At 38.2% G+C, this 24,824-nt stretch overlaps 1 protein-coding gene across 2 annotated transcripts in view; it reads left to right on the plus strand.

Moving 5' to 3' along the window:
- BARD1 (BRCA1 associated RING domain 1) overlaps nt 1–24,824 on the plus strand; it is a 75,084-nt gene that overhangs the window by 2,732 nt on the left and 47,528 nt on the right. The window contains exons 1-4 of one of the 2 annotated variants that reach the window (XM_027122162.1): nt 9,083–9,139; nt 9,459–9,625; nt 12,493–12,641; nt 23,731–24,692. In XM_027122162.1, coding sequence (XP_026977963.1) covers nt 12,587–12,641; nt 23,731–24,692 — 1,017 coding nt within the window. In that variant the 5' untranslated portion in view covers nt 9,083–9,139; nt 9,459–9,625; nt 12,493–12,586. Of the gene's footprint in view, nt 1–9,082; nt 9,140–9,458; nt 9,626–12,492; nt 12,642–23,730; nt 24,693–24,824 lie in introns of those variants that run through there. The other variant, XM_027122154.1, reaches the window with a different exon arrangement.

Raw genomic sequence — 24,824 nt, forward strand, 5'->3', positions numbered from 1 at the left:
TAGAAATGATTAGTGTTCCTCTCCCTGTCACTGCACGTTTGGCACTGTCTGTAGTGAGTAAAGCATAGGAAAAAACCAACGCATTCTTCCCTCCTGTGCTTTGCCTAGTAGCTGCCTGACATCATTACTCCAAAGGAGCAACTCAGGATGGCCTGCTTCTTGCTTTTGCTACCCATCATTCAAAACAGTGTCATATTATTTGAAATTGTGTGTCGGTGTGTCTGTCCTTTTTACAGAGCTTCAAAGTTTTACCCAGTGGGCTAGAGATTACCCCAATTACCCTCACATTCAGCTTGCAGCTGTCATCCATCTCGTGCTCCCAGCTGTCACCTGTCCTGTGTAGCATATTGGATCTGTTTTGCGGCAAGCATTACTTGTGAGTGAGGGTGGATTGGCTACATTACAGAGCATCTTTTCTTCACCTTTAACATAAGTATGACTCCAAGGTGAAGCTGATGAAATTGTTCAAGAGGCCAGATGTGATATATGTGTTAGGTCCAAGCCTCACAACCAGATAGAAGCTATTTAAAGATTTGGGAAAATGAGACAGGAAGCATGAGAATAATGGGTTCCTAAAGGAAGCAGGAAATGGGAGCTGTAGTGAAAAAGCCCAGGTGTCTTATGACACTGTTTTGGGAATTTAAATAACTAGATACCTCTTGATCTGTTTTTTGGTGGGGGCTGGGGTTTAGCATCTACCACAATTTTAATTCGGAGTTCTGGTGACTTTTATTTATTTTTTATTATTATTTTCATTTTATTTATTTATTTATTTTTGGCTGCATTGGGTCCTCGTTGCTGCGTGTGGGCTTTCTCTAGTTGTGGTGAGCGGGGGCTACTCTTTGTTGTGGCGCACGGGCTTCTCATTGCAGTGGCCTCTTTTGTTGCAGAGCATGGGCTCTAGGCGCGCAGGCTCAGCAGTTGTGGCGCACGGGCTTAGTTGCTCCGTGGCATGTGGAATCTTCTGGACCAGGGATCAGACCCGTGTCCCCTGCATTGGCAGGCGGATTCTTAACCACTGCACCACTAGGGAAGTCCTCTAGTGACTTTTAAAATTGTAGTTGATTTACAATGTTGTGTTAGCTTCTGGTGTACAGCAAAGTGATTCAGTTATACATATATGTACATTTCCTTATATTGTTTTCCATTATGGTTTATTACAGGATATTGAATATTCTCTGTGCTATACTATAGGACCTTGTTGTTCTAGTGATTTTTTTCTTTTTTTTTCTTTTTTTTTTGCGGTATGCGGTCCTCTCACTGTTGTGGCCTCTCCTGTTGCGGAGCACAGGCTCCGGAAGCACAGGCTCAGCGGCCATGGCTCACGGGCCCGGCCGCTCCGCGGCATGTGGGATCTTCCCGGACCGGGGCACGAACCCGTGTTCCCTGCATCAGCAGGCGGACTCTCAACCACTGCACCACCAGGGAAGCCCTCTAGTGATTTTTTAATCAACTTTTAGTAAAAAGTCAAAAAACAGTCTTGTGATTTTTAAGATAGGTGATTTTAATTTTCTAAATTATCTCTTGTCGTTTTAGTAAAGGTGATTGAGATTGTTTTCTCTTCTATTTTGAGGCTGCATAGCTTAGTGGTTAAGAGAATGGATTTTGGACCCTGGCATCAAATCCTGGCTCAGTGATTTTGGACAAATTATTTCATCTTTGTATGCTTCCTTTTCTTGACCTGCCGATGAGTTAGTAGTAGTTTCTACTTTTTAAGTTTGTTAGGGGAATTAAATGAGTTAATTTGTAAGGTACTCAGAGCAGTGTGTGTTATGTTCTAAGTGCTATATGAATGCTTGTAAAATAAAGGGTAGATTCCCTGACTCCAGCATTAGCCTTTGTCTTTCTTCATTAGTTTGGAATGTTGAGAGGCATTCTTATAGGCCATTCATCCTTTGACGGGATGATTACTCCCTTCATTGTTAGGAAACAATCCCTGAGGCACTGTAAGTTGGGTAAGTGGTGATGCAGTGAGGCTTTCTACCCTTAAGGCGCTATCCTTAGTTATAAGGGATGAAGTGTACACACAGTTCAGGGTAAATTAGGATGAAGGCCAAGGGGATGCAGAGGAGAGTACTTGGGTGGGATCAGTGGAGGAAAGATTCCTGGACTTTTGAATTGGGGCTTGGAGAGATTTTTATAGGTGAGCCGGGTAGAGGATTATAGCAAATAAAAATTTGCTAAAAAGTATGTAGAATAGAGGGGGAGTGAGTCAGGTGGGCAGTGTTAAAGACAAGGTCAGATCCTAGGGATTAGAAGCTTCACATTGTTTCACATAGTTACTACCCGAGGAGAGCAATTTGTGTAACTTTTCTGGGACGCTGGTGTCCTCACATGTAAAATGAGGAAAATGGATGAATTGATTTTTCAGGCTCTGTCCAATTCACAGACTCTGGAATTATTAGTGTCTTTTGGATGCAAAACATTGTTTAAAACTTTTTAGGGCTTCCCTGGTGGCGCAGTGGTTCAGAGTCTGCCTGCCGATGCAGGGGACACGGGTTCGTGCCCCGGTCCGGGAAGATCCCAGGTCCGGGAAGATCCCACGTGCCGCGGAGCGGCTGGGCCGGTGAGCCATGGCCGCTGAGCCTGCGCATCCGGAGCCTGTGCTCCTCAACGGAAGGGGCCACGGCAGTGAGAGGCCCACGTACCGCAAAAAAAAAAACAAAAAACAAAACTTTTTAGTGAAGTTTGACATACACATAGAAAAGGGCACAAATCATTAGTGTTCACGTATCATATGTCCCTCCAAATTATGGGATTTATTTACTTTTGTGGTATTTTTATTCTTTGATTGACACCTTTCTCCTTCAGTTATACTGCACATTTCATAAAGACAGGTTCACATTTGCAGTCACAGTGCTGGACACATAGTTTCTTAGTGTTTGTTAAATTAAGACATGAAAATTTAGGTTAAGTTAGGGTCACATTGCAGGTGGAAATACCAGAGGACCTGGTTAATTCATTTGAATTGCCAAGAATCCTCCACAGGTTCCTGGTAGTAAACAGTGACTAAAGTTTCAGGGGAGATGTAGAAGGTGCAGGTCTTTCCCCCTGGGATTTAGAGCTAGAACCACGACATGCACAGTCCTGTTACAGGCTACACGTGCCTGGTGTTATATAGGGCTTGGGACTGCCAGGGAGACTTACCAGACAGACACATTGAGCACCCTTTAGTACTGTCCTCCATAGCAGAGGAGATGGAATTACAAGTGAAGTTACTGTTATGCAGGTCTGGGGGCCCAGAGGACAGTTTTCAGGGTGGAGGGCAAATTTGAAAGTTATCTACGTATATGTGGCAATTGAAGGCATACTTCTGGAAGTGGGCTGGGAAGAGGGTATAAAGGTGAATGCCTTTGTCTGAGCCTGGAAACTCAATATTTGAACATCGGGTGGAGGAAGTGATGCTTTAAGGACAGGAATATCAGCAATTACTTAGATACTGTTTTGCTTTGGAGGAAAGGGAATATAGAAGACAAAATAACCTAAACTGTTTGAGCTGGGTATACATGATATTCTCTGTGGCTTATCTGTCTCCTAATAGTAGATTCTATTATAGTCATTAATAGAATTCTATTACCCCTTTGATTTTGGGGATATTTGACTCATTGATTTATTCAGTATTTATTGACACTGAACAATTAGACATGAGTTACTGTTTTTCTCATATGATTTACTTTAATATGGCATACAGAATAACTATACAAAATAAGATGCTTTCATATCATTATCCATATCCCTGACTTGTTAACAATTTTATTTATTCTCCTCAAGAAAAATAAAGCCAATTGTTTAATTGGCTTGGGGAGCCTCTGCATTTTGGTGTTAAATGTGTTGGTACACACCTAAAAATAGCATGGGAATTTTCTAAAACGCAAGAGCGTTGTAGTAGCTATCTTGTCTAATATTAAATAGCAGTTGATGTCTCATGGAAGCTTAGGGAGTCATTCAGTTAAGAAATAGGTCTGCCTCTGTATTGTAATCTCAACTGAATTTACTTTCCTTTTCTTCTTTGCAAAGAAAATTTTCTCTCAATAGGACCTTTAAAAAGAAAAAAAAAAGTTTGTTTTCCCTATTTAGTTCTTCCCTAAGTTATAATCCTCTGACTGTACCGGTCTTTCCAAATGAACTACATATAAAGTAACAGAAGTATGACTGCAGATGGAAAAAAATAAAGTAGCTGAATTTTCAAGGTTCCGAAGTCCTGTTACTATGCAAATGTCTTTTGTTATTCTTCTGGATTTTTTTCCTTCTAATATATATGTATATCAAACAAAAAATAGGGTAAGGATAAAATAGAATTGTTAACATAAATGCATTTTGTATGTAGTCTTCCACTTAGTTCGTTCACTAAGGATTTATTGAAATCCTGCTGTTCGCATAGCACCATGCTAGGTAGGTAATGGTGTGTTGGGGAGCTCTGAAGAATTGAAAGTCAGGATCTCTTGTCTGTAGGACTACAATCTATTTGGAGACTTAAAAAAAAAAGAAGAAGAAGAAAAGAAAGAATCAGGCAGATAAAACACAAAATACTTAGTTTTCAACATTGATTTCCAGAGCCCCAGCTTGATGCCATCTCTGGAACTTTAGAGCATTTTGTACTTAAGTCGTATGTTAACTTGGCTTATAAAACTACCCAGCTAGATTGTAAGCCCCTTAGGAAAGACTGTAATGCAGTCAATTTTGTGTCCTTTATATGTGTCTGCTGCAGGGTACAGATTCTGCATGAGTGATGGCATGGAAACTAAATTCCAAGAAATTGTGCTTCTTTGTTTAGTGTCATTTTTATTGTATCATCTTGGATGGTATTTGGAAAATGTGTTCGGCTTGAATAGTTTTGTGGGAGGAGGGAGTATATTCTAGGCTGGGGACAGTCTGAGCAGTACTAGACTTGGAATTGGTCATAAGGTGTTTGATAAATGTTACAGACACTGACTGGCCTGATACGAGCAGGTTTTGTTGAGGAGCAGTGAGAACAAAGGTTGCCTGGCTTTGGAGTAACCAGACTGTGAAGAACTTTTTAAGTTTTTAAAAATTGAAAGTAATACATGTATATGCCAAAGAATTAAAATAACATGGTATACGGTTATTAAATATTTGTTAAATGAATGACAGGTATGTCTGAATCTTCTTCAAGAACCCACTCTGATCAGTTTCTTGTGTATCCTTTAAGAGGTTCTCTATGTTTGTACCTCAGATGAGAGGGTACCGGTCATCAGGTAGATGTATCATGATTTATTTAACCATTTCCTTGGTAGAAATTTAGACCGTTTCCAGTCTTGTGCTGTAATAAACACAAGACTTATGCTGGAGTGAATATCCTTGTCCATGTGCCTTTACATTAAAAATTTTTTATTAGAATTATACGTGAACACAGTTGACAAAGTCAATAGGACAAATATTATAATGAAAACATTATTTTGCCTCATCCCTTATCACCCTTGAGTTCTATACTCCAGATACAACCTCTTTCATCTCTTTTTATTCTTTAATTTCCAGATTACGAAATGTGTTTCTATTGCTAGTTCTAGATTTTTTTTTCCATTTTAGACATTTTTTGTTAACTTCCTACTCTGAAAGGGTGAGTTTTTTTTTTTATTACCAATGATCAACTTTCTACTATGGAAGATGACTGGATATAGAATTCAAAGTACAAAATAATTTTCATTCATTACTGTGAAGGCCAAATGTTTTTTCCTTGTCACCCGTGAGATGTCTTACGCTATTCTGAATCCTTAAAAAAATATATATATATATATATATATTTATACACACACACACATGTATTTGACATTTTATTATTTTTTAGTTCCTGGAAGCTTTTGGTATTTTGTTTAGATAGATATCTTTAGTGTTTTGAAATTTCAGTTTTTCAAGCATCTGAGATTATCTGAAGAATAAATTCCTTGTAGTAGGATAGTTGAGTTAAAGTTTGGTATATTTAAAATTTTGATAGATACTGTCTGGTTGTAATAAGAATTCTTTTATTCCAGAGTGTCTTCTCAGCTAAACTCTAGACATTTTCAGAAAGTCTCGCTTTGACAAAGATTTGTGCCACCCCCTGTGCAGTGTATCTATTCTTTGAGCTCTTCCATTAAAATTCTTTTGAACTTGGCACTACCGTCTCCCAGCTTTGGCTATAACACTCCTCTCTCTGCTCCTTCTCCCAGCACATGTGTGCACATACTTTTCATTCACTCTCCCAGTGTCTTTTCTCATCTATTAACAGCAATAAAAAGTATTTTCTAGGTCACTAATTAGAATAATTAGTACAGTTGATCAATTATTTGTAGTACTAGATTCATTGCTACTTGCACTGTAGCATCTTGTTGCTAGGGTGAAGGGTAAGAACTATAGATCAAGGGGTACAGAGTCATCTTAGGATGGAAATTTAAGTTTAGAAATAGAATCAAGGCACTGAGTCAGGTATTGGCAGAGAAAGCCAGAAGGCTGTGGACTGCATCCTGGGGGTAAACCTACATGGAGAGATGGGAAAAGAAGCAGCTAAGGACGAGCTGAAATCAGCACATAAATGTGCTATGAGGAAATTAAAACTCAGTGGAAGGGAAGGTTTTAGGAAAGAAGGTGAGGTCGATGTTATTTCACAGAGGGTCAGGGAGAAAGAGGACCAAAAGATGCTTTGGTGAGCAGTTTGAGCAGAGTGGTGGGAATTAAAGCTAGGAAGGAAAGGAGATGGAGTTAGCTGGTACAGAGCACCTACAGAGGACTTACCAGAACTTACATCAGCAAGAAAGGGAGGAGTTGGGGCAGACGGTACGTTGGGGGGCACGGTATAACGCTGGGGTCCCCAAGCCCCGGTCCGTGGCCTGTTAGGAGCCAGGCCGCACAGCAGGAGCAAGTCTTCATCTGCCTCGCTCCCCATCGCCTGCGTTACCACCTGAACCATCCTTGGCGTTACTGCCTGATTCTGTCCTGCCGTGCCCACCCTGCCCCCCGTCCATGGAAAAATTGTCTTCCATGAAACCAGTCCCTGATGCCAAAAAGGTTGGGGACTGCTGGTCTAAAGGGTTTTTTGTTTGTTTTAGTTTGCAGGAGAGATTACCTTTGCATGTTTAGATACAGATGGAAGATGAAAGGTGACTGTAGTGATGAGAATAGGCTGTTAGAAAGCAGAGAAGTTAAGGGGTCTAAGGACAATAGAGCAGCCCATTTTACAAAGGAAGAATGACTGAAGGAGTTCTTTTCCTCTGAGCCTGGAGGGAGGGGTAAGATTATGGGTGGAGAGGTAGGAATGAGTCTGGTGATGAAAAGCTCACACTGCTTGCCCTCAGTAAGGTTAATGGGATTTAGAGCCTGGGGATTGTTTTGTATAGCCATCTATTCATTTGTTTACCCACAGAATGTCTACTACATCACTTTGGTAGAGATACAAAGGTGAGGAAACTACTAAATGAGTTTATAGAGACAAGTTTGTATATCTTCCTGTCTTTTTGTAATGGTTATTCAGAGCCTGAGAGCAGGCACGGGAGTGGACTGGGGAGCCTGTCTAGCATTGTATCAATAGATTGGCATCCTTGAGTGTCTAAGAGGTTAGAATTAGGGTGGTGGTGAAGATGGCCCAGAACAAGTTAGCTCTGTGGCCTGGGCTGGTAGGGAATCCAAGGAGCTAATACTGAATGGAAGTCTTTCCATGTGGAAAACAACCTGAATATGGAGGTTTGGTCAGGTTGATGGGATAAAAGAGAAGCGGCATATTATGATAGGAGGAAGTGAGATCACATCACTTTTGGGATCTTAGAGGCAGAGCTCGTAATGAAGTAGAATTCAGCACACTTGATTCTAGATCAGGGGTTAGGTTTGGTAGGTCAAGTAATGAACAAAAATTACAGGACCAGCATACGCATTGTAGTAAGGGTCATCTGAACTGCCAGAATCACAGAAGTGGCTGGCACATCACAAGTCATATTTTTATCACCGTGTTCTATGTAGTGTGATAGAAAAATCAGATATTCTGGGTTTTAAAAAGTGATGGGTTTTATAATGTCAGTGAGCCCCATTTTCGATATCTTGAGTATAACATTGTGGGTGTGCTCTGTTTTTAGCACTCTTTCTGAAAGCTCAATTTCACTTTAATGTTCATATCTATTAAAATGTGCAGTGTGATACTTTTGATCTTTCAAGAAGTGTGGAAAACTGTTTTTATTGATATATGGTATGTGTACAGAGGTAATTGGATAATAATGGTGTAAATACCTACAGGTCCTAGGGTTAGTATAATAAACCAAGCACAAAAGATGTTCGTTCTTTAAAAGCTTTACTTCTCCTGTTTGCTCGTGCCTCATTACGCCCTCTGAATATAATGACTTGGTATGTGTTTATTAGTTAAGTAGCATTACCTTCTTAGGATTATCAAACTTAGCAGGTGTTTTTTGATGGGAACGTTGGGAATACTTAATTGTCTGCAGACAGCCAACCTAATGATTCCCATTTGCAGTTGCTTTAAAGAAAACAAACAACTTCCTGTAAAGTGAAAGAATGGCTGCATTTTTGATAAGACATCTGTAGAAAATTGGTGGGTACTTGACAACAACCGGAAACCAAATTTTTTTTTTTTAATGGGAAACGATAAATTCTTATGGTCAAAGTGACCAGATGTCCTATTTTTCTGTGGCAGTCCTGCTGTTCTATCTAGTTATCCCCTTCGCTCTCAGAAGTGTTCTCATTTGGACAATACACTACATAGTCATTCTACTTGTGGGTCTGATTTAGAGATTTATGGTCTACACTTTGAATCATTAGTTGAAAGAAGCAGCCAGTGGTTGGTTCTGTAAGAGGTTCAGAGATACTGAACAAAGTTGCTTCTTTCTATGATTTCACAGTATATGCATTATAAAAAGTGTTATAATTTGTACTGAGTTTGGTAGTTGCTATTTGAATTCAGCAGGTGTGTGATGAGACAATATTTAATCAGGGAGTAACAACCTTTCAAATGAATACATCCTTAATATCTTCTGTTTTGAGAAAGAAATATGGTCGTGTTGGGCCTTGGACTTGTGAAATGTTGAGTAAAAAATGTTTATCTAACAACGGCCTAAGTCTTGATTATTTTTCTTTCTTCAAACAGCACTAATATTCTGAGGGACCCTGTGTGTTTAGGAGGATGTGAGCACATCTTCTGTAGGTAAGTAATTATGGTTTATGATAGCTATACACACATACACACACATTTAGCGTAACTATGTTTTTTACTAGGTAATAGTCATGCAATCATGTTGATACTAGTATTACCTTATGTTGTGTAACTCTCATAGATTGCAGTGACTTACTGTACATTATCTCATTTTGGTCCTTTCAACTGTCTTAATTTACAAATCAGAAACTAAAAGCTCAAAGAAGATGACTTGTTGACAGTTACAAAGCTTAGTAAGTGACTTTGCTAAGTTTTGGGGAAAAATTAATATCGGTTGTATAATTCAAATATGTCTCTCTTATTTTTCCAGTTAGTTTTGAATCCAGACTTTGCAAATTGTGAAACTTTAGTTCTTATCGTTACTGGATTAGTTTCCTAGGGCTGCCATAACAAAGTACCAAAAACTGGGTGGCTTAGAGCAACAGAAATTATTGTCTCACAGTTCTGGAGGCTAGAAGTGTGACAGCGAGGTGTCAGGTAGGTTGGTTCCTTCTGAGGGCGATGAGGGAAAATCTGCGCCATGCCTCTCTCCTACCTTCTGGTGGAGAATCTTTGGATTCTGACATTGTTTCCTTGGCTTATTTAGATACATCACTCTCATCTTAGCCTTCATGTCCACATGGCAGGCTCCCTTGTGTGCGTGTTTGTCTTTGTGTCCAAATTTCCTCTTTTTATAAAATACCCATTATATTGGATTAGGGTACTCACCCTGATGGTCTCATCTTAACTTGATCATTTACAAAGACCCTATTTCCAAATAAGATCACAGTCACAGGTCCTCGGGTTTAAGACTTCAGCATCTTTTGGTGGGACACCATTTAAGCCATAACAGTTATTATAAAATTATATCCATTAAAGCCCTGAGTGAGAGGTTAGTATATTAGGTTTTCATTTCATCTTATTTCTTACTCAGTAGGAATCAATTAAAGGAGTGAATGAATGTCATAGTTTAATTGTCTGAGACAGGGTTAATATATCCTCCTTTGAATCAATCTTTTAATTATTTCAAGTTATGACTGTGATTATCCGGCATGCACAGACTGCAATATGAAGTTTAAGCACACGTGGAAGTAATTTACTGTATGACTTCAGTGGACTGGGGGTGTGTGGAGGGCACCTATGCTTGGGGTCCCAATTTTGTTTCTAGAAACATAGGTCTGTTACATAGGGCATATCCAGCAGGAGGATGGGGTAGGAAATAGTATCTATTGCCTACCTGACGTCTCCATCTGGATGACGAAATGGGATTTCAGACTTGATATGTTCAGAGCAGATCTGTTGATCGTCCTCCCCTTTACCCTGTTCCTGCCTCGGTAATCTTCATAGCAGTAACTGGTGCCACTGGAATAAATGGTATCAAAGTTGCTCAAAGCGAAAACCAGTAGTCATACCTGGTTGCTATTTTTCTTCCTTATCCCACGTCATTAAGTTCTGTCAGTTTCACCTCAAAATGTGCCCTAAATCTTGAACTTTCCCACTTTTCTCTATATTTACTACTGTTTATACTTTGGTCCAAGCCACCATCAAATTATTTCTCCTCAGACTAGTTCATAGCTGGTTCGCTTCCCCATTTTCTACGTTCTTGTGGGTGATCTCACAGGAGATCTTTTGAAAATGTAAATCACGTTTGTATCATTACGGCTCTTAAAGTCCTTCAGTGACTTCCTATTACAATTAGAATGAAATCCAGACTCTGCTCTGAGGCCCACGAGACCCTGTGCAGGGCCCAGTCCTTGCCTGCCTCTCGGACCGCACATCCCTCTGGCTCACACTGTTCAGCCACCTTCTGCTTTTAGTGTATTAAACACATCAGACTCACTCCTGCCCCAGGACTTTTGCACTTATTATTTCTTCCATCTAGAATGTACTTCTGCCAGATTTTTGTGAGGCTGGCTTTTCATCAGTTCCATTTCAGCTCAGATATTACCTCCTCCAAGAGGCCTCCCATTATTCCTGTATAAAATTTTGGCCGCTCCCTGTCTCCACTCTGAAGCAAGCAGATTTGTTTCAGGGGTTGTACTCACTGTATATAATAGATTAGTGACGAATCTGGAGCATAACAAACTTGAAATTGTATGTAATGAAATTGTATGTAAAGCTTGTGTATGTGTGTGTGTTCCATACATTTAATTGGATTCTAAAGGGGTCTGTGACTTCAAATGGCCAATGAAAGATTAAGGGAGGCATGAGAACATCTTAAAAGAGAAAATGATCATCTGTATGTGAACAGAGGAAAGAATTGATTCAGTGTAGTTTGGTTCATTTTTATTATATGATGCCAAGAATTAGGGTTTCCCATATAAAACTGAGACATTTAAAAAATACTAATTCATTTAAAAATAACAATAAAAAACCCATTACATAATAACATAAATAACACTTTTTAAGGAGAAATAACTATTTTGCAAACTAAAGAAAAAATAGAAGAGTGGCACTGCTTTTACATTTTTGCAGCTTTCTTTATTTTGCTGAGTAGAAGACAGGTTACGTATTTTGAAGGGGGCTCCATTGTAAGAATCCTCTGGCCCTACAAACGAGAGGGTTACATGAAAAGGGATGTAGTGTTTGGAGGAGATGTGGCTTTTACGACTATTATATTGCCCAGTCCTGCTAGAGCCCATCTGGTGAAGCTAAGGGAGGTGTGGATTTAGAGCTTTCTTATTTCAGGATTCACAGATAGGCTTCAGGGGGGATTGTGAACAAACGCTCGTGCACATCTTCGTCAGAGTCACGAAGGGTTTGTAACCCCCAAAGTTAGGAAAAACCTTTCTAACTATGAGACTGTAACTCTTGGACATATAACCCGAGGTAATTTAATTGAGTTTACAGGTTATAAAAGTACCTGAAAGAACCAAACATCTTTTCTCAAAAACTAAAGCCTTTAGACACTTGTACAAAAATAAAAGCAAAAACACCTTTCCCCATTTCTTTGCAGTAATTTTAGGTACCTCCATGAAGCACAGTGTTAGCTTTAGAGTAGGAAAGGTTGAGATGCACGGCTTACATGCATTAGGTACTAAATATTTTTTTATATCTCCCTCTGTACTCTTACTCTTTAGAAACTATAGATTTATTTGCAGGGAAAAAGTATGCAGACTATTGTCTGCAAGTGTAGTGTCTACATAGCAAACTACATAAGCAACTTTAGATTTAGATGTGGTGTGTGTGTGCTTGTGTGTCAGTGTCATACTCTTTCAAAAACACTGTTTTAACTAATATTTTATAATTGACCATTGTTTATTAGAACAGCCTCTGCTTCATTTACTTCAGTTCAAACTTCATTTTTTTCAATTCAGATCCTGCTGAATGTATTGATATCTATATATTTTTTGATCCTTTTTAAGTAATTGTGTAAGTGACTGCATTGGAACCGCATGTCCAGTGTGTTACACCCCAGCCTGGATACAAGATGTGAAGATAAATAGACAATTGGACAACATGATCCAGCTTTGTAGTAAGCTTCGAAATTTGCTACATGACACTGATTTTTCAGGTGAGAAATTTCACTGTCTCTCTTAGTTAAACAACTGATAAATTCATATTGATTTCATAAAGTATGTAAAATATGAATGACATATTTCAGATGTTAAGATTTATAGTGTTAGGAATCATTTTGAGAGGTGACAGATACCTTAGAGGTAATTAGGTCTGACTCCCTTATTTTATAGATGAGAAACCAGGGTCCAGAGAGGTTAAATGATCTTGCCTGAAGTCACACATGCAGTTAGTACCAGGAGCAGGAGAAATAGAGCCCGTTTCTTCTGATTGTCAGTCCAGAGACTTTTTCACCATCTATACTACTTGCTTTTTACAGTTATAATAATTTCTGTATAATATATATGGAATAGTGATTTTGTCCTTAAACTCAGTTAACTATTATTTCACAAGATAGAACACAACCTTTTGGGTATCACTTTTCTACAAATTAGTTAGATTAATTTTGCACAGTTTTGAAAGAGCAAAACTCTAATATCCATTTTCTTTTCTATTTAAATGGAGGTTAATGTTTTTCAAATTGTTCTTACACTCTGTGTATTAACTATATATTTTCCCATTGTGCTTTCCGCTGAGAACTAATTAGCTGTGGAAAGCAAGTAAAGTTTTTTTGAATCTTCATAATCAGATTGAAATTGTCTTTTTATTGGCCAGATACCATCATTTTAGCTTGTGTTTATGGGAGAACCTTTTCTTGACTGGCAGGATACCATGAAAGATTGATAAAGCTCATATAAAATGGTTGAATTTCTGTTTTGAAAACTTTTGATCTTAGTTTTCCAACATGATGTGTTATTGTCAGCTACTAAAGGTGAAGTTGATTGGGCAAAATAAATAAGGCAACTACTTTGAGTCGTATTGACCAGGTCCATATTTCTGAGAAGAATTTAAATTGCAGTTTACCTAAGAAAAGTTTTCTTCGTCTAGTTTTCTGATTTTTGTATTAGACCCCATCCTTTCATGACAAAATGTGCTATGGTGATAAAGTTTTACTGATTTTCAGATGTAATTATAAATGCACATGTTTTAAAAAGTACTTTAAAAAAATAATATGTAGTAAACCTCTTTAAGAGCACAGTGAAGAAAAGTTTTATTAGTTCATCTGTAATGTTTTCCTTCTTTATCAAAGCCAGTGCTGACAGTGTTTTATTTTCTGTTTAAAACAGATTAGTGTATGATCTGTTACCCCTCCCCCCACCCCCTTACCATTGATTAAAACAGGAGTTGTTAATTAAGAGTCCATGCATTTTTAGGGCTTCCCTGTTGGCACAGTGGTTGAGAGTCCGCCTGCTGATGCAGGGGACACGGGTTCGTGCCCCGGTCTGGGAAGATCCCACATGCCGCGGAGCGGCTAGGCCCGTGAGCTATGGCCGCTGAGCCTGTGCTCCGCAACAGGAGAGGCCACAACAGTGAGAGGCCCGCGTACCGCAAAAAAAAAAAAAAAAAAAAAGAGTCCATGCATTTTTAGCAGTTTTGTGGCTTGGGGCCGGGGTGAATTAGCGAGTCTCTTGAATTAAGTGTACAATATGAAAAAGGTTCATGTCTATGTGAAAGTGGCTTTCCTCAGATTCTTTAAGATGTGTGGTCTGTTAGGAATGTTGGCCATGCATTGAAATTTGGGTGCTATCTATATTTTGTCTGTGGCTGTCATGATGTTTCATTCTTCTTCAGTTGCTGTAGAGTAATATATTAGCTTGCTAGGGCTGCTGTAAGCAAGTACCACAGACTGGGTAGCTTATCAACAGACATTTATCGTCTCACAGTTCTGAAGGCGAAAGTTCTAAATCAAGGGCTAGGTGAGTTTGGTTACTTTGAGGTCTGTGAGGGAGGTGTGTGTTCCAGGCCTCTGCTTGGCTTGTAGAAGGCGGTCTTCATGTTCACATGGTATGCATGTATGCATGTTTGTGTCAAATTTCCCTTTTTTGTAGGGACACCATTCATATTGCATAGAGCCCCACTTTCCTCATCTTTACCAATTATATCTGCAATGACCCTGTTTCCAAATAAGGTTATGTTCTGAGGTAATGGGATTAGGACTTCAATATATGAATTTTGGGAGGGACATAGTTTAACCCATAAACAAGTAATGTGACATTTTTAATGGTGATAATGGGGGAGCAGAATAACCTTCAGTGGGTTGATTGTAGTCAGTTATCGCATGCCGGGGTACTGCGTACCATGTGGTGCAAAGAATTAGATGACTCCTCAAGAAATTTTACTGTAGTTAGTGATGTTTGAATTATCAGTATGGTTTTCATATTTTGTGGACCATGGAATATGAAATGCCTTAAGATTTCATCATTAAAAAAGATATTTAGGAAAATTGCTGAGTTGAGAACAAGTTTTTGTGTGGGACCTGAGGCCTTTTGGAATGCTGTCTTTCTCATCTCAGAGGAGAGGTGGAGTTTGGGGAGAGAATTATGGTGATTCACTTTCCAAAGGCCATTTTGTGTTCATTTTCCTTATTATAATGAATAATAATTACATTTAGTCATTACCAGACTTTAGCTGTGCTGGCTTTAATAGTTTACTTATTTTAAGATGAATTGAAATTTCACTGATTGCCTAACCTATAATCAGAATTTTAGGATCTTTATTCTGTAGGTGAGGAAATTGAGGGCCTAGGTTAAGCAGGGTGGTCATGCTGTCAGTTTCTTGCTTATTGTTTTATCATTTAAGACGGTGCTTTTGTTAGAAGTGTGGGCATTTGTTTTACTTGTTGAATTGTGTTGGAGAAAAATTGGCAGCGTTAAGACTAATTCATATCCTAGAGACTAGACTTAATTAAAACAATTTTTAAAACAAACTCTTAGGTTTTGATTTCAATAATCCATTTTATAATGGTGACATCCTCCTTTGCTACATTTAGAGAAGATGAAATAAGTCTAGAGTATAAACATATACTTTTCTATCTGGATCTGTAATTTCCATGGTACAAAGTGTTTTCTACTTATTGTAAGTTGCATTGTTATCAACTTTTCCTCCTAAGGTCCCCCAAAACAAATTTAGCCTTGAAGGGCATTTGAGGTGTTTTCTCTCGGTATATCCCTTGGTTCCTTATAGTTTATCTATTCAATATATTTCATGTATATATACCTTTATGTTAGTTTATTATCTAGCAAGTACTTCTAAAACTAAAGTATAAGGCAAACTAGGTGAGTGCGTAGAGGGAGCTAATAGTTGGGGACGAGTAATGGTTGATCCTCTTTATAATGAGGAAATTGGAAAATGATATCATTATAAAATAAAGGTATTAGATTAAGTGATTCCTGAGTTCTAGCTCCAAAATCATATGGTTCTGTTAAACAGTCAAGTGCTGAAGATGATGAATTAAGCGGAATGGTTGGACATCTCCCACATTGTCTATATTTATTTTTTTAAACCTGTAGTTCACAATTCATCTTCCAAATGAACCTTGTTACTTTCATTTACTATAAAATATATAATTACTATCATTAAGATGGGTAATTAGGGAGAACTTGTTAAATGGTGGACATAGTATATAGTGTACTGGAGATAAAGAAGCTTGATTTACAGTAATACTTTCTCAAATGAACTTCTAAATACTTGAAGAAATTTTTCTTGGTTCAGTGTACTTTAAAGAGAAGAGGTTGTCTGTCATAAATTTTTCTGACAACCATTTATGGATAATTTTACCTTACTCTTTAAAATGTAGTCTGCTTTCTACCAGTAGCATTAAATTTAAAAGTTTTTATTTTCTCTTGCCCCCTATCATATTAAATCAGACCTTGCAGGTGCTGGTTAGGTTTTGTGAAGCATATGTTGGTGTTGGTGACATTAAAAAAAATGCTTTGATTATGCTTTCATAGGATCCCAACTTTCCCTTCTGTTTTCTGGTTTGGGAGAGATCCTGGTCTTTCTGTAGCAAATTACATAGTGTTTCATATATGCTATGACTTTTTTATAATAGATGAAGATGAGCATTTGAATAGCTGTGTCGCTGTTGTTTTGTTTTAAATAGAACTGAATACTTCTTAACTTACAAAATAATCACTCTTTAGTGAAGGTGTTAATGTTGCACAGATGGTAGCAAAGTACTTTCCTTTGATTTTTAATAAGGGGCTAGTTTGTCAAAGAGTTTTCTCAACTTCTGCTGTGAAACCTATAATAGAGAATAATTTGAAAGGCACACAGTGTACATCATTATAATCCTTTGATGTAGATTAATGATAGCTAAATCACATTTTCTAATTGCCTCCCTTTTCTTTAGTTTATTACTAAATTTTAAGAAAAACACTTGGCTAAGCAGCTCCTTAGCAACATGTGTGTTGTCTGTTCCTCGATATTTTGTGGTGTACTCAGAAATATTTAAATTCAGAGAATAGAATTCTTTTAAAAATGTCATCATTAGGAAATTTACTATGTAGAGGAAGGACCAATATTTTTCTTCATGAAATGAGTATGATAATTTATCATGCTTAGAAGCATTCACCCGTAAAAACTGTTGTAGCTGTTAGTAGTATGATTTATGCCAGCAGTGGTGGTGATTTTGCTTTTTACAGTCTTAACTTAGTTATACTGTGTAAAATCCAGAACTTAAAATCATGCTTGCTGTACTGGTTCTTGCTTAGTTAGGACAAGATGCATAATCAAAATCTTCTTAAGTAAATTTATTACTGGATGACTAGTGAGATTATTGTGTACAATGTAAACTACATAAATATATGCTCTCTGCATTTACTCCTTTATACGTTAGGAAATATGTGCTCCTGAGTTTGAAGTTTTGTTGTCTTTTTAGATTTAGATTTTTTAGTTGATTGAGTGTGTTGTTACTACCTACAAGCCTCAATTTTCCTTTAAAATGCCTAATTCTACATTTTGGAAGTTTTATAAGTGTTGAGGACTTCAGAATTTGACATTGTTTTTAATTGAAAATGTCATCATCTATGTTTAATAATAAATTTTAAAAACTCAAGTACGAGTTTTTACAGGCTACCAGAGGATTAACCTTTAAGACTTTGTAATCCTGAGTCTTTCTTAAAAAGTAGTCTTGATAACATTTCATTTTGACCTTTTCTCTAGTCTCGAGATTATGTCGGAAAGGACTTGGTTTTGAAATCTACTTGTCACTGCAGAGAAAAGACCTTGTCGAATTTAGACATAAAGTCTGTGTGAATGGATCCTCATTCTGATTGTTTTTATTTCCAAGATCCTGTCCTAACAGCACTTTTCTGAGCAGGTGATGTTCAGTTCGGATGTAAAAGGGTGTCAGAGGGTCTGCTCTTTATAAGGATAGGACTTTTGTACTTAAGAAACATGAGGTGAAAGAATAGGCAAAAGAGATTTTGAACTTTAGAGAAGATCTGAGCTTTTAGTTTATTAATCCTCTTGTGTATTAATAATTTTAAACTGATAAAGTGTTCTGTGTGAATAAAGAATACCTAAAAGGAATTCAAAAAATGATATTTCATAACTTCCTTTTCTTTTGCTAATATTTTAAGACATGAGAAATGTTGAAATGTATTCCCAGAAACAATAAGAAAAATGAAATTAAAATTACGTTGTCTCTTTTAACTATGAAAGCTTTGTAGGAAGAGCACACTTGACAATGTTTTATAACACTGTAGTAATGTCAGACACGCTTATTCCCTACACAGTGGCTGTTACCAGTCCTTAGGCGAAAGATGTACCGGTGGCTGTTGGTTTTCTTCTTAAAGTAACTTAGTGTTAGAACTTGTTTCATTAAAATTTTTCTCTTGATTCCATAATGTAAGAAAACTGTTATACAGAGTTCTCTTCAGCTTGAATGAGGAGTGACCTCTCAGGAGAAAAACATGATTCAAATAATGTCCTTTTTCCTTCTTTTTAAAAAAATAAGACAAAACATATTTCAGTTGTCCTAGTTGGTTATAGGAGATTCAGTCTGTGTTAATTTGGAGAATGAGTATCAGGCAATATGAAATTATTTGTTAGCCACTGTCAATCCTGTCAGGTGGTGGTGGTCATGGTGATGGTGTTTTTTCTAGTTTCCCTGCCTTTCTGGTGTTCTTTTTTATACCTGAAATGTCCTCTTGATAATCCAGTTTGTGCGGAGAGAAGAGCACTGAATTGGGAGTTAGGAGACTCCCTTCCTCTCCTTTTTAACTTTAATGCCTCATATTTAAAATGAGAGAATTGGACAGGTGATCCTCCAGATTTCTTCTAGCCCTTAAATTGAATTCTAACCTCCCTTGTATCAATACCTGTCAGGATTTAAGAGAGGATATCAGATAATTTATTCATCAATTCATCAGTGTTTTCTGAGCACGATTTATGTGCACACCTCTGTGCTGGGCTGACCTGGGTTTTACCTGCCTGTGTGGGGCGAGAGAAGAGAATTTCAAGGGAATATTTTTTAAAGAAAAGTGAATGGGCTTAAAGGCAAAAACAAAGCAAGAGAGCCCGAAGAGGGATCACTGCCAGAATCAGAAAGGGAAAACTGTACAGTTCATCACTGACTCTTTCTGGAGCATCTGTTAACAGGCAAGATCAGTAGGTCTGAAAAAATACAATACGTACAAAGATTATACTATATGTGTGTAGAAAAAGGCTCACTTCTCCACTGTGTCTCCTCTACTCACAATACTGTGTTACATACAGTACTGTTTCACTTATGACACCAGATGTGTGGGTTTTCCACACATCATGCCATTCTGTGACATCAGCTGGGTGTCTACAGTTTACTCAGTTCTGACACTGTCCACTTGGGGATAGTGTCAGATCTTACAGGTTAAGAGTCCCACAAGACTGGCCCTTGAAGTCCCACATTGCCCCTGAAGTTCCTCAGTGCAGTGCTGCATCTTTGATGATACTTGGCAAAGGGCCTGTCATGGCTTCCTGCACGTACAGGGGGTTGCGATAAAAGAAAGGAGCTCTGAGCTTTGGGGAACTGACTGTTTTTATAATAAGCAGAAATAGGGGAGCTTTTTTTCCCCTGGGGAGACACTACTGCATCCCTCACAGTGGCTTGCTGCAAACACAGCCCTGAGCAATGGCCTGGGTACAAAGCAGCCAGGGCCTTGCCTTCTTGGTACATCCTGCAAGAGTGTGTAGGGATGTTCAGGAGCCCGGGCGGCCTGTCTCTTCCAGCATCAGTGTTTTTTCTCTAGGTGCCTTCAGTGGTGCAAGCCAGAAACATATGAATTGTTTTTGTCACCTTCTCCTTTATTCATTTCATCCCCAAATCCTGTAAATCTTATCTCCTAAATATTTTTCAAATAATTCTACTTCTTTCTTTTTCTACTATCACCTCCCCAGGCTGTCGTCTTCTACTTAGACTCCTCTTTCGGCCTCTTAATAATTATTCTTGCATCCACTCTTGCCTTCTTCCGACCTATTCTCCCACACTCAAGCCAAGAGGGATCTTTTAAAAACACAGGTGTAGTCATGCCACCTGATTCATATAAAGCAGTTTATTGGTTTTGTATTGCTCTTAGCATAGGTATCGAAGTCTTTAACATTGCCAGCTAGAATCTGCACGGTCTGACTATCGCTTTATAGTCTTCATCTTTAAACCACTTTATTCCTTGCTCTCTCTGCAAGGCAAGTGTACTGGTTGTCTTTTAGTTACTGAAATGTATCATACGCCCTCTTGCTACTGGGCTTTAAGCATTTTATCATCTCTCCCCTGCCTATTTGTTTAATTAGTAGCCTTTTAGGTTTTGTATTTTACCATTTCTACTGCTACAGTGCTCGTCAGAGCCACTGTGATCTTTCTAGTGGATGATAGCTATGTAACTGGTCACTGTGTCCATTCTTTTCTTCTAAAGTTCCTTCTCAGTAGCAGCCAGAGTGATCATTCTAAAGCATAAAACATTCTTCTTCCTGAATTGAGTCTGAATGAGATCCAGCTTGCTTTAGCTGGGTTGTATGATCCCATTAAGTTCATTTATTTAGCAGGAGGCATTGGTTGAACATCTACTATGTGTTAGACATTGAGTAGACACTGGGGAATGGCAGGGTAGAGATACAAACTTCTGCCTTCCTAGAGCTTATATTCTGATGGGATGAGACAGACAAGACACAAAAAGAGGTGTAAAATAAGTAGGAGGTGAGAATTTGTAAATTTAAATAGAGTGTCAGGGATGATCTCACAAAAAATGTGACCTTTGAGCAATGACCTGTAGTTGGTGAGAGAGTGAGCCATGCAGATATTTGGGGAAGAGGTCTCTAAGCAAAGGGTCAGCAAATGTGAAGGCTTTGAGGCAGAAGCATACCTCTTGTGTTTGAGGAACAATAGGGAGGCCCAGTGGCTGGAATGGTGAGGAAGGAAAGAACAGGAGGTGAGATCAGGAAGGAAATGGAGGGTCTGGTTATTTCCGGCCTTTTAGACTAAAATTGTGGCTTTTATTAAGAGTCAGATTGACAGCCTTGGTGGGTTTTAGTGACAGGATCTGACCAGTTATAAAAGGACCACTGACTGCTGTGTTGAGAATCGACTTAGAACGGAGGAGGCAAAGACATCGTCAGGGAGAGGACAAAGGAGGGTGGGGCAGTAATCTAGTGAGACAGTATGGTACTGTGGTGGTAAGAGTGGAGGTGCAAAAAGTAGTCAGATTTTGGATGTATTTTTCAGGTAGAACTGGTAGAACTTGTAATTTATATATGGAATGTGAGAGAGAGAACAGAGACAGGTTTGACTCTTAAGGGTTTTGTCCTAAGGCAGCCGGACTGATGGATGTGCCATTTACTGAGATGGGAAAATTGTAGGAGGAGCAAGTTTTGGTCATGCTTGGTGTGAGATACTTACTAGGAGTAGACATGCAGGTAGAGTCGTTAAGTAGGCAGTTGAATAGTGGAGCCTGGAGTCCAGGGGAGAGGTCTGGGCTGCACTTACACATTTGGAGTTGCCAGCGTATACATAAATAACTGCGTGTATGTTATGTATATATATGATTATTAAGGGAGAGACTGCAGATAAAGTCCTGATCCCTCCCACCTCAGAAGTGAGTGGAATGAGGAGTAGCAGCAAAAAACCCCGAGACTGAGCTTTTTATAGAATGCTTCTGCTTACCTGCCTGACTTCATTTCCCTCCATTTTCTGCTCCTTCTCCAAGTTCCAGCCACAATGGCATGCTATCCATGGAATATGCTAAACTGGTTCCCATCTTAGGACCTTGGCACTTACTCTGCCTTCTGCCTGGGAAACACTTTCCTAGATCCGTAAGTGACTGCTTCCCTCTTGTCATTTAGGTCTCAACTTAAAAGTGAGCTCCTCAGAGAGGCCTTTCTTCATGACCTTAGCTGAAGCAGCAAGGTGTTTGTGTAAAGAGTGCTCACTCACAAAATGTCATTAGGGACAATGATTATTTTCTTTTTTAAAGTTCTAACGAATCTTTGTGTTTTATTTCCTGATTATAAATACGTATTTTTTTAAAAAACTTTCTTATATAGTATATAATACATACATCGTAAATGTATAACTTGATGAATTTTCACAAACTGAACTTACCCAGAAGAATAAACAGTACTCTAGAAGCCCCTCTCATTGCCTGTTTCCAGTCACTGACTCCTTTCCCCATGGGGATGATCACTGTTCTGACTTAACACGTTAGATTAGTTACAGCCGTTTCTATGTACTCTTTTATATCTGGCTTCTTTTGCTCAAGAGCATGTTTGAGTATATATAGTTCATTCATTCTCGTTAGTTTTTTGTTCATATAGCTCGAGGTTACATTAGATGGTACCTGAAGAGTTGTGACTATTATCTTTAATTCCCGAGATTCATTTTGTCTGAAGTAAGTTGAAATCAGGTAGCGTAGTCCTTTCAACTTTGTTCTTCTTCAGTGTTGTGTTGGCCATCCAGGTCTTTTGCTTTTCCACATTATAGTTACTTTGCTCTTCCATGTAAATTTTAGGATTAGCTTGTCTATTATTTTTTTTTAAAACATACTGGAATTTTCTTGGGATTATGTTACAGTCTATAAATCTGTCTGGGAGAATTGACATCTTAACAATAACGAGTATTCCATTTCATGAACACGGTATGTCTTTCCAATTGTATAGGATTTCTTTCATAAATATTGTTAATTTTCAGCAATCAGAGCTTGTACATATTTTGTTAGACTTGTACTTAAGTATTTTTTTTGGTACTATTATAAACAGTACCAGATTTTTAAAAAATTTCAGTTTACATGTTCATTGTTAGTATACAGAAATACAGTTGCAGTTGAACTTGGTACATTGACCTTGTATTCTATGACCTTGTTACAGTCACCTGTTTTATTTTTTTAAAAAGATTCTCTGGGATATTCTATATAGCCAAACAAGTCAGCTGTGAATAGATACAGTTTTATATCTTCCTTTACAATCTGTGTGCGTTTTATTATCTTTTTCTTACCTTGGTGTGCTATCCAGGACTTTCAGTATGACGTTGAATAGGGATGGTGAGAGCAGACATCTTCACCTTGTTCTTGATGACAGGAACAAGATAATAGGAACAAAACAGTAGTTCCAGTCTTTCTTCATTAAGGATGGTACTAGCGGTGTGTAGTTTTGTAGATGTCCTTTATCAGGTTGAAGAAGTTTCCTTTTATCCCTAATGCTGAACCTTTCTAAAAATAATGAATGGATGTTGGATTTTGCTTTTTTCTATATCTGTTGAGAAAAGTCACATGGTTTTCTTTTAGTTTGTTGATACAGTGAATTATATTGATTGATTTTCAAAAGTCTTTTTTTAAATTAAGCATCAGTTAATAAGTCTTAATTTTTTTTGACTACTGCTTATTAAATCTCATACCTGCCTATCAGTCTGTTTATTTATTTAGTATAGCTTTTCTCCATGGCTCTTATCACTACCATACAGCAGACTGTATGTTCTACTTATTTATTTGTATATTTTGTCTTTCCCGTGTTTTGTTCCCTGCTGTGTCTCCAGCCACTAGAACATTGTCTGAAATAAAGTAGGATTCTGTAAATATTTGTTGAACGAGGATATCTGTTTTCAGGGAGTTCAAAATCTAGGAGGGAAGGAAGAAGTACACAAATAAAAGGTGATACACCTTAGGAGAACTATCAACAAAATTCTTTGGGAGCTCAAGATGGGAGAGATTGTCGTGTAACAGATTTCTTTTCCTTTTTCCTATCAGATGTGAAAGAAGAAACATCTAGGAAAAGTTTATTTAGTGATGCAGAATATAAGAAGAATTCAATAAAAATGTGGTTTAGTCCTCGAAGTAAGAAGGTCAGGTATGTTGTGAGTAAAGTTTCAGTGCAAACTCATCCTCCTGTGATAAACGATGAAAATGCTCAGCAGGCCTCCATGTACGAATTTGTCTCTACAAGCCCTCCAGTGGATGTTTCTGAGAGAGCTAAGAAGGCTTCCACAAAATCTGGAAAAAAAAAGAAAAAGAAAACTTTGGCTGAAATCAACCAAAAATGGAATTTACAGGCAGAAAAAGAAGACGGTAAACTTGACTCCGAAGAGGAATTTAAGGAAAAGCTAGTATCCTTCTGTAGCCAACCATCTGTTATTGCTAGTCCGCAGATAAATGCTAAAATAGACTTACTAGCGAGTGGCTCCGTAACAAAATCTGAATGTTCTAGAAGCTTAACTGAAGTCTCTTTACCATTGGCTGAGCAAATTGAGTCTCCAGAAATTGAGAGCAGGAATGAAGTAGTGACTCCTGAGAAGACTCTCTGTGAAAACGATCTTACATCTAAGAAATCCTTGCCATCAGGTCATAATGGGAAACGTGGGCGTCGCAAGAGACTTTCCAGTTCTGTTTCTAAGAGATGTAGAAGCAGCAGTCCGAGCACCAGTGGAAATTCTATTAAGCAAACAGTGCTCTCAAAAAACATGCCATTGCCTGGATGTTCTTCACCACCTTCAAAGAAACTTAAAGTTGGTGACACAGTGAGGAGGAAAAGCAGTAATATATTAGATGAATCCATTAGCCCTTCACCAGGTACGCCCCCTTCTACACTGAATAGTCCAAGTTACAGACGAATGATGTGTAGTCCCTCAGCAATGAAGCTATCGCCCAGTAGTCTTATGGCTATGAAAAGAAATCATCGAGGAGAGACTTTGCTCCATATTGCTTCAATTAAGGTAGGATGCTTACTCGAAAATACAACTTCAGAATGAGACCCAGTATAAAACAGCTTCTTTGGAGTTTGTGGAAAATGATATAAGATTACTAGGCTAATTAACCTAAGCAGATGTGATACTTCCTGTGAACCA

Source organism: Aethalodelphis obliquidens, unplaced genomic scaffold (assembly GCF_003676395.1).
Source record: "Aethalodelphis obliquidens isolate GAN/ISIS:26980383/991018 unplaced genomic scaffold, ASM367639v1 scaffold2, whole genome shotgun sequence".
Taxonomy (NCBI): Eukaryota; Metazoa; Chordata; class Mammalia; order Artiodactyla; family Delphinidae; genus Aethalodelphis; species Aethalodelphis obliquidens.